The 9,476-nt window shown below is 40.4% G+C and overlaps 2 protein-coding genes across 2 annotated transcripts; one reads left to right on the forward strand and one right to left on the reverse strand.

The window, feature by feature from the left end:
* Positions 1–5,362: 5,362 nt before the first annotated feature.
* LOC114241918 (chorion class A protein L12) lies at positions 5,363–5,927 on the reverse strand. The gene is made up of 2 exons (XM_089734243.1): positions 5,877–5,927; positions 5,363–5,767 (listed from the first exon to the last, which is right to left on the reverse strand). The coding sequence occupies exons 1-2, from the start codon at positions 5,925–5,927 to the stop codon at positions 5,420–5,422; spliced, it is 399 nt and encodes a 132-aa protein (XP_089590369.1). The 3' UTR covers positions 5,363–5,419.
* Positions 5,928–6,258: 331 nt separating this feature from the next.
* On the forward strand, positions 6,259–6,873 carry LOC114241915 (chorion class B protein L12-like). Its single transcript, XM_089734238.1, has 2 exons — positions 6,259–6,309; positions 6,393–6,873. The coding sequence occupies exons 1-2, from the start codon at positions 6,259–6,261 to the stop codon at positions 6,825–6,827; spliced, it is 486 nt and encodes a 161-aa protein (XP_089590364.1). The 3' UTR covers positions 6,828–6,873.
* Positions 6,874–9,476: the final 2,603 nt, after the last annotated feature.

Below are 9,476 nucleotides of genomic sequence, written 5' to 3' on the forward strand. Positions count from 1 at the left end.
ACCTTTATGTCTTTTATCCGCAGATCCCAACCCCGAAATTCTCACACCCGCACATTTTTTGATGTCCACTCCTTTGCAGTATTTACCCGCGTCTGAATTGTCCGCAAATCAGATGAGTCTAACTAATCGCAAAGCGTTGTTAGATAGTTTGGTTAATTCCTATTGGAGGAAATGGAGATTAGAGTACCTGCATACGTTGCAAGTCAGACAGAAGTGGTGTACATCAGATAACCCCGTGAAGGTTGGGACAGTAGTTCTTATTCATCAAGATGACATTCCACCGCTCCGCTGGCCACTTGGCGTTATACAAGAGGTGTATCCAGGTGTCGATAACATTATACGCGTTGCTTTGGTAAAAACGAAATCTGGATTTCTTAAACGTCCAGTTGTAAAATTATATCCGCTACCGCTAGAATAAATTAGAGCACCGCATGTCATCAACCGCTTCAACTCTACTCGTAAACATTCATGATGGCTTATTATTAATTAAAATTTGTTTCTTTTCAAATAACTTCCCGCTATTTAAGCTTTATGCTTCCTATCTTAGTATCTTTATATATTTGTTGAAAGTCCTGCGAACTTTCAAGGCGGGCAGGATGGTCCCGCGCGGATTAGTAATGGGATGCTAATGAATTATTGGGATGGCGCCACCTTTGGAGTTTGTTAGTTACTAATTACCGCGACTATCCAAAGCGTGGTTCTACCCGATCGATCACGCTTTACCGCTAGCTGCCTAGATGGCGGCACTTGTATATTGTGTGGTGCTTGTGCTTACGAAAAGCTACGTGAGCTTCACCCCCCTCCCGCCGCCCGCGTGCTTCCATCGCCGACGCCCGCACGACAGTCACTGGCAAGGTCTACAGGTGAGTGCAAGTTCTTTTAATTTATTGCCATTTTGTTGCTGCTTCCGTGTAATCATTCGCCCGCCCGCTCGCTTATGTGTATTTAATTTATATCTTTAGTTTGATTACTAGCTTGTGTTTACCGCTATATAGTTTTACCGCTCCGCTAATTATAAGTGACAAACATTTGTCACATACCGCTTAGGACGGCTATTTACACGCCTTTCTACAACCCCGCTATATATGCTCCCGCCGCAAGAGGGCTATTTACACGCCCCCTTGCTACCCCATAGTTTAGAGGCCAAGCGACGTCGCTGGACGCCGCCGGCCGTGATCCGGCTCGAAGGACCAAACTATGGGGTAGCAAGGGGGCGTGTAAATAGCCCTCCTGCGGCGGGAGCATATAGTATAAGACTTGCCAAGGTCAGCGGGATTTCTACTAAATGGTAACTCAACCGTATATCGGCCATCATTATCGCGGGTAATTGTAGAAATATATTTGTTTTCACACTCGGCTTCCTCAGGGCTAAGATGACGCTCATGAGGAATCTCCTCTAATTCCCAAAATTTATGTAAAAATGACTCAAGGTCTTTATGCGTTATAGATGAAAAAGTTTTATTTAAAGTGAATGCAGAATGAATTTTAGTATTTTCGAAAGCGGGTGGATTATCAATATAAACTGTACTAGATAGTCACAAAGAGGTATTATTATCATTTATAACAGAAAAATTATCATGTTGCGGTTTCATAATGCCGGTGTAACTCACTTCAGGTACGTCACCCATAAGAACATAACCGAAGGTTGTTTCTACGGCAGGTGGCGCTAGTGAGCCAGTATCTATACGATTACCTAAGTATATATATGGAAATAACTGAGCACCTAACACCATATCAATCACACCTGGAACGTTCCAATTTGAATCGGCAAGCGGTAAATTACGTATATGATTCATATTTGAGGAATTTATAAAATAAGCGGGTAATTTATCTGTAATACAGTCTACTACTAAAGCGTGAATATAATATTTATTAGGAGAAAATCTAGATTCAATATTTAAATAAACATATCCGTGAATCGGGCGAGCGGTTAATCCAATACCTCTAATATAAGAATTATTTAAAGGTATAATCGGTAATTTAAGTAATTTACAACAATTGACAGTTATTAAATTATTTTGGGAACCATTATCTATTAAAGATCTAACTATTTTACGTTCCCCTTTATTCGAGTGAGCGTATATTTGAGCGGTTGATAATAAAATATTACTATTCGATTTTATTTCCGAACTGTGAGTCAACGTGGTAGCGGTCGTATTATTTTGTTGTTGTATCGTTTTCTTAGAGTGTAAACAAGTATTCGAAGCGGCATCATGATGATCGTAACTCTGAACAACAGGTTGAGATTGAACCTGGGACCGACCGTAATCGGACCGCGCGGCATCACTCGGAATTCCATGTACCTGCGACCGACTGACCTGCCTGTCCATGTCAGCGTAGTCATTCGATGGACTGGGTACGCTTTTCCTATTTCGATTCGCCCGTTTATTACCAAAACACAATAAAGTATGATGATATTTCTTACAATTATTGCATGTTAACTTTGATTGACATGCTTTTAATGTATGCGATAAGCTTAAACAATTTATGCAACCCTTGTTCGATTTAATAAAATCATAACGTGCTTGCGGTGAAATCATATTTTTAAATTCATTACAACGATATAACTGCGTGTGGTGCGAGCTCGAGCAAAGATCGCACGTAGATAAGGATCTACCTGTGCACGAAACCGGTTTGTTAACCCTTTCAGTGCGGACTGGGTCATTATAACTATTAGAAATAAAAGATTTATGATTTTTAGATTTCTCTATGTTACATTTCGGTGCAGAGCGTTCTAATATTTTAATCTGATCCTGTATGAATTTAATAAACATTTCAGTTGTGGGTATTTCAATACCACGAACCGATGCTTCAAAAGAATGTAACGTTTGAGGATCCAACCTTCTCAGTGAGCATTGTAATAAAATAAAATCAGTTAAATCGAGTAAATTTAATTGTTTTAAAGCGGCAATCGAAGATGAAATTTTTTCAATGAACATATTTAAACTATTTGCGGTAGGTGAACAATTTTTTAAATCTAATATATTATTCAGATAATGACATCCTAAAGCTCGTTTATCCTGATATTTACTAATTAGATTCGACCAAATAATATTATATGTTTCACCTGTGGGTATTATACCAGCGGTTAACTTTAATGCACTATGTGTTAATTTGCCCATTAAATACTGCACACGTTGCGCATCAGACAGTTGCGGGTTATCGTGAATGTTAGCTTTAAAAGCCTGGTAAAATGTTTCCCATCCTTCAAGAGAGCGTCCGTCAAAGGAAGGAAGTGAAATTGTTGGCAATGTTACATTTATGGCGGCGGTAGTTCTCATTACATTTGACGAATCACCAATTGTAATTTTGTTACGAGCGCGTCTTACGTAATTATATAACGTGTCAAAAGACGATAAAGCTGCGTATTCAGGCTCAACTTCGGGGTTTTGCTTTAAATTTAAATCATTGATATCATCCAAATTGCTTTCAAATCTAACACGCATGTCATCAATCGATTCTGATTCGGCAAGAAAAGTTTCAATTAATTCCGAATCAAACTCCGAAATATTTTTTGATTTATTATATAAATCATTAATTTGTGCAAATACTAAATTATTCTTCGCGATAAGTTTCTTTAGTTGTCTATTTTCCATAATGAAGTTATGAAATAACTGACTAAAAAAATAACACTAAATGAACTAAGTTAATAAATATAATTCAATATGCGGTTACGAGTTATTATTACTAATAGCGATGAATGTAATTAACTTTTACATACAATACAATACTGTAACAAAATGGCGAATGGGGGTAATCATAAATTAATTCTAATTTTAATTAAAATTTAAGTTGGATCTAATCCAGGCTCGCAGGACCAAACTATGGGGTAGCAAGGGGGCGTGTAAATAGCCCTCCTGCGGCGGGAGCATATAAAGCGGGGTTGTAGAAAGGCGTGTAAATAGCCGTCCTAAGCGGTATGTGACAAATGTTTGACACTTATAATGAGCGGAGCGGTAAAACTATATAGCGGTAAACAAAGCTAGTAATCAAACTAAAGATATAAATTAAATACACATAAGCGAGCGGGCGGGCGAATGATTACACGGAAGCAGCAATAAAATGGCAATAAATTAAAAGAACTTGCACTCACCTGTAGACCTTGCCAGTGACTGTCGTGCGGGCGTCGGCGATGGAAGCACGCGGGCGGCGGGGGGGGTGACGAAGCTCACGTAGCTTTTCGTAAGCACAAGCACCACATAATATACAAGTGCCGCCATCTAGGCAGCTAGCGGTAAAGCGTGATCGATCGGGTAGAACCACGCTTTGGATAGTCGCGGTAATTAGTAACTAACAAACTCCAAAGGTGGCGCCATCCCAATAATTCATTAGCATCCTATTACTAATCCGCGCGCAACCAAAGTCCTTAAGATCTTCATTAAGGAAGGAGTTTGTGTTTTTCACTTTAATCGATTTTTGATAGTTACTCCGATAAATATATTTTTTTACTGGAGAGGATGGTAATTGAAGAGCCTTATCATCATCATCATCAGCCTAGACCACTACTGGACATAGGCCTCCCCCAAGGTTCACAACAATAACGTGTTCTGCGCAGTCTGCATCGAGTGGATTCTCACAATCTTCAACAGTTGATCGGTCTATGTCGTGTGAGGCTTGGCCTACTCACTCTGTGTTTTCCGGTGCGCTGTCGCCACTTGAGAACTTTTCGTCGCTTAAAGAGATACGATATCGAAAATAAGAACCTATTAGACTATCCGAATGTAGCTGGTGAGGCAGAGCGCTGATGTTCGGAAACTCGGTTAGGTCAAGCTCCGTGTCTCCAAGTGTTTCCATCTCTCCAAACTAAAGATAAACGTTTGTAGGTTTATAAGGCAATTGAAAGGATTCTCCACCAAAAGTCCGCTGGAACTGAATTCGTGGAACTAGCATTTCAAACCCCAGCTTGTACAAGAATAAAGCCAACAAGAGAACCATTTAGATTTTTCGGTAACGTAGCCGCCCGAAAATTTTAAGATCTCGGGGTCAAATAAAATGTTTTAGGTTTCATTTATATTTGGTATCATAAGCTCTGTAGCGATTTTTTAGAGTAATTGATTGATGCGATCACCACCGGCATCACCAGCGGCCGCGAGAACATTTCTGCTACCTGAAACCACTGTACTTCTTCATAGTAGACCCAGACATCACTTTACCATAATAACATGTTTTGCCTACTCAGGGAATCCTTCCTGTCCTCAATATTATCAAATAATGTAGGTACTAGACGTGTATGTTGTTTAAGATTTTTAATTAAGTAGCTTTACTTGAAACCAAATTCTTGAGCAGAGGTTCTTGGAAAGTCTTTCCGAAAATATTAGTTTGTGGATTTAGAGTAGACAAATCTTAATAAAAATAGCTACGGTTGCATCGATCAGAATTTAATTAATGGAGGGTTGCCGTATTTTCTTTCTTTACATTTTCAGTAGTATCCACCGAAGCCAGCGCGTCCACATCCGCAGGTGGGAGCGCAGTGTCCGCAGATGGAGACGGCACCAGCGGCGCAGGCGGGACCTCCGTACTCGACGGCACCGATGATGGGCACGCGGCCGCCGACAGCGGTGACACCACCGACGGGCAGCTCACCGGCGACTCCAACGTTACCGATACCCTCACCTCCGTATGAGCCGCAGCCGGCGCCGTATCCACCGTCGATGCCGTTCCAGCCAACACCTAGACCGTTCCAACCACCACCGAGTCCGTTCCAGCCGTTCCATCCACCTCCACAACCGCAACCGCCTAGTCCACCCAAGTACAGGCCATACACATTCTGTAACGAGAGCGAAGATTCACGTGGACATTCCAATCTATCAGCAAAAACACAAATGTAGTAGTTGGTAATTTCAAATCAGAGAGCACATAAAATAAACACTACTCACTTGGATCAGGCAGGCCTGAGCGCAGAAGAGAAGGAAAGTGAAGGTAGACATATTGTTGTATTCAGGTACTAGACGAAGAATGCTATTACTGCACAGCGGCAATCCTTTTATACGAATAAGTGTATTCCTTTAAGAGTGATTACACCAAGGTGTTGAAATGTAGAATTGTGAAAAAACTTCTTTTTCCTTGATTGACACGTATCATTTAGCTGTCTCCAAAAGCCGCGCCACTAGTTAGGGTAATCTCAATCAAACAAAATTTCACAAGGTACAGTGATGTAGGTTAAAGTCACGTTTTTGAGATAGGACACTTGAGAAATATTCCGTATAAAACAGACAGAACTGACATCGAACTCATTCTGAAGTCATTCTGTGAAACAACATGGCCGCTAAACTCATTCTCTTCGTCTGCGCCACCGCCCTCGTGGCACAGGTACGTCTTTTCAATTAAAACTTATACTTAATGTAAAACGCGTTCTAATATTAATATATTTAATTACTTCACATTGTTCACAGTCCGTTTTGAGCATTGGTTGTGGTTGCGGAGGTCGTGGTTACGGCGGTCTGGGCTATGGTGGTTTGGGCTACGGGGGTCTTGGAGGTGGATGCGGTCGTGGTTTCAGCGGTGGTGGTCTCCCTGTAGCTACTGCCTCTGCTGCTCCCACTGGTCTGGGTGTAGCTTCTGAGAACAGGTACGAAGGTACCGTCGGTGTCTGCGGCAACCTGCCGTTCCTTGGTACTGCTGATGTCGCTGGCGAGTTCCCCACTGCCGGTATTGGTGAAATCTTCTACGGGTGCGGAAACGGTGACGTTGGTATTACCCGCGAGGGTGGACTCGGCTATGGAGCTGGTTACGGAGGCGGCTACGGTCTGGGCTATGGAGGCTACGGAGGCGGCTACGGTCTCGGCTATGGAGGCTACGGCGGATGGGGATGTGGCTGCGGCTACTGAACAAATTGTCAACAAGACGCTTGTCCTTTTATAATCTGAACATTCAAAATATATTTTACCCCAGCATCAAACTGTGTTTCAGAATAATTATGCTCCATGGCGAAATTAATTGGAATTTTAATAAATTTGAATTAAAAATAGTGTAAGAAAAAATTATTTCAGTGTAAAAAAGCGTGCGGTGCTTTTCAGGATATTATCAAAATAGGCCTTCTACTCATATCTGTTCATAAAATATTTAAAACTATTGGTAGCATGCACTCGACGCTTTTTTTTACAATTTTTTTTTATTACACTATTTATATTCAAATTTATTAAAACTTATTTTCAATTTTTTAGTTGGATTTTCTAGAAAATCGTATTTTTTTAGTTTTTTTAAAACTTTTATGTATTTTCCATTTTTTAGGTGAATTTAATTTTTTTCTAATTTTTTTTTCCAATTTTTCATAAATTTCATCTAAATCAGTCGGTAACTTATCCGAGAAATAGGTGATCGGCGCGCCTGGTAGTTTTCCTTCTTGGTCTTGACGCAGACACTCCGGGTCTCAGGAAAACAAAAAATCGCTAATCCTAATTATCCTAGTTAGGATAACGGATCAAACTTTTAAAAATATTAAATTGTCATCGGTCCATAATAAGTATAGCAAATTTCGAGTTAATCTGACGTTTTGAAGGGGGTTAAAATAATGTTCAAATATTCCATTATATACTGACATACATACTAACATACGTATGAAGCTAATAAAAGCGTTTTACTAAAATGCATCAAAGTTCAGGATTCAATGAATGATTTTTAAAGTATATGTAAGCTTGAGGGTAGATATTATCTTGTTGAACACCAAGTAAAACGATGTCACTTCTGATTCCTGATTTAATCAACAATATGTTATCTTAACAATTCACTTTAACACTTGTCCAACTTTAACCAGTACGTACAACAATCACTGAATCACACAACGTAACAAGGATATAGTAAGTGCACCAGGCAAGCGCAGTCCAACGAATGTCTCTCGCAAGGCACGCACCGTCTTTTTATACTAGCCGGCGCAGCTGGCTTATGAGTCACTTCTGTTGCACGAGTGGAACGACACGGCCGGCGCACCCGGCTTGTGTGAGTCACGCCTGTTGCACGTGATGTTTATTAGAAATATTGTTAACGCCGTCATATACAAACTGGTTAAGCTTTTATAAATGAAATAGAAAAGGTTGGTCTTAAATCATAAGCAAACCAAAATTAAAAATGAATTTGGTTTATAGCGTATTTTTTTTTAAATTGATTGTCATTTTGTTTCTCCATTTCACAATTGAATTATTATTTCCAATAGAATCTTTATGTAGTGCTTATAACTTAACAAGAGCTTCATCACAATAATGCAGATACTTCGTTCGGACAAGCCGCACAAGTTGTGGCATTAGTTCGGCATCAACGGATAGAAATTTAAACCGGTCTGCGGTTGCTATAGTGTATAGAAGGCTTGTAGGGACCGGTTCGACCAGATCTCGAGTAACCACCCGTCGAAACAACGAATGGGTCTTTCAGCTTCCTTGCGAAATCGCATCCTCACGTCAGTTAACATCAAAGCAGAGCCGAATCAAGCACGTGGAGTTAACATGTTTACGCGAATGAAGCTAAGGGCTATCGGAGTCCTTAGACCAGCAAATGGTTTAAAGCTTTCTGCAACACCGAAACAAGCTCGCTGAAGGTTTGCCCGTGAAAACCTAAATTAGTCTGAAGAACTATGGGCCTCTGTATTATTTACCTACTTATCAAGGTAGGGCATGTTTATATAGTGAATAATATGGTCGCAGAAGAGTTTATCGTCAATGTAAGGATATTATGATCAAAGTATCATTGAGGAACCTGTCTTTTGGAGGCGGTTCATGTATGATCTTGGGTGCCATTTCATATTGAGTTATAATGTGTTATACACAATAGTTACTTCTATCAAAATGAAAATTTCTGTAACCATGGTCTCTGTTTGCACAAAGCCAAAGTAGGGCATTTTGTGGCTCTGGATTTTCGACAAGATCTGAGATTCAATAAAAGGCTCTAGTCGGGGTATAACGAGTCAACGTGTAGTCAGGTAATGCGACTTCCTTTCCAAGGTGGTTAGATATCGCACGAGAGTCCTACCGATGTGTCTTCTGTTGAAGAGCTGGGCTTGAATGAGTGTGCGTTGTGCCCATTTACGAAAGGTAATAAAATTCAAAATGAGAAATGAAGGTTACTAAGTCCTTAAGATCTTCATTAAGGAAGGAGTTTGTGTTTTTCACTTAAATCGATTTTGTGATAGTTACTCCGATAAATATATTTTTTTACTGGAGAGGATGGTAACTGAAGAGCCTTATCATCATCATCATCATCAGCCTAGACCACTACTGGACATAGGCCTCCCCCAAGGCTCACAACAATGACGTTTTCTGCGCAGTCTGCATCGAGTGGATTCTCACAATCTTCAACAGTTGATCGGTCTATGTCGTGTGAGGCTTGGCCTACTCACTCTATGTTTTCCGGTGCGCTGTCACCACTTGAGAACTTTTCGTCGCTTAAAGAGATACGATATCGAAAATAAGAACCTATTAGACTATCCGAATGTAGCTGGTGCGGCAGAGCGCTGATGTTCGGAAACTCGGTTAGGTCAAGCTCCGTGT

This window comes from Bombyx mandarina, chromosome 02 (genome assembly GCF_030267445.1).
Source record: "Bombyx mandarina strain Sakado chromosome 02, ASM3026744v2".
NCBI lineage: Eukaryota > Metazoa > Arthropoda > Insecta > Lepidoptera > Bombycidae > Bombyx > Bombyx mandarina.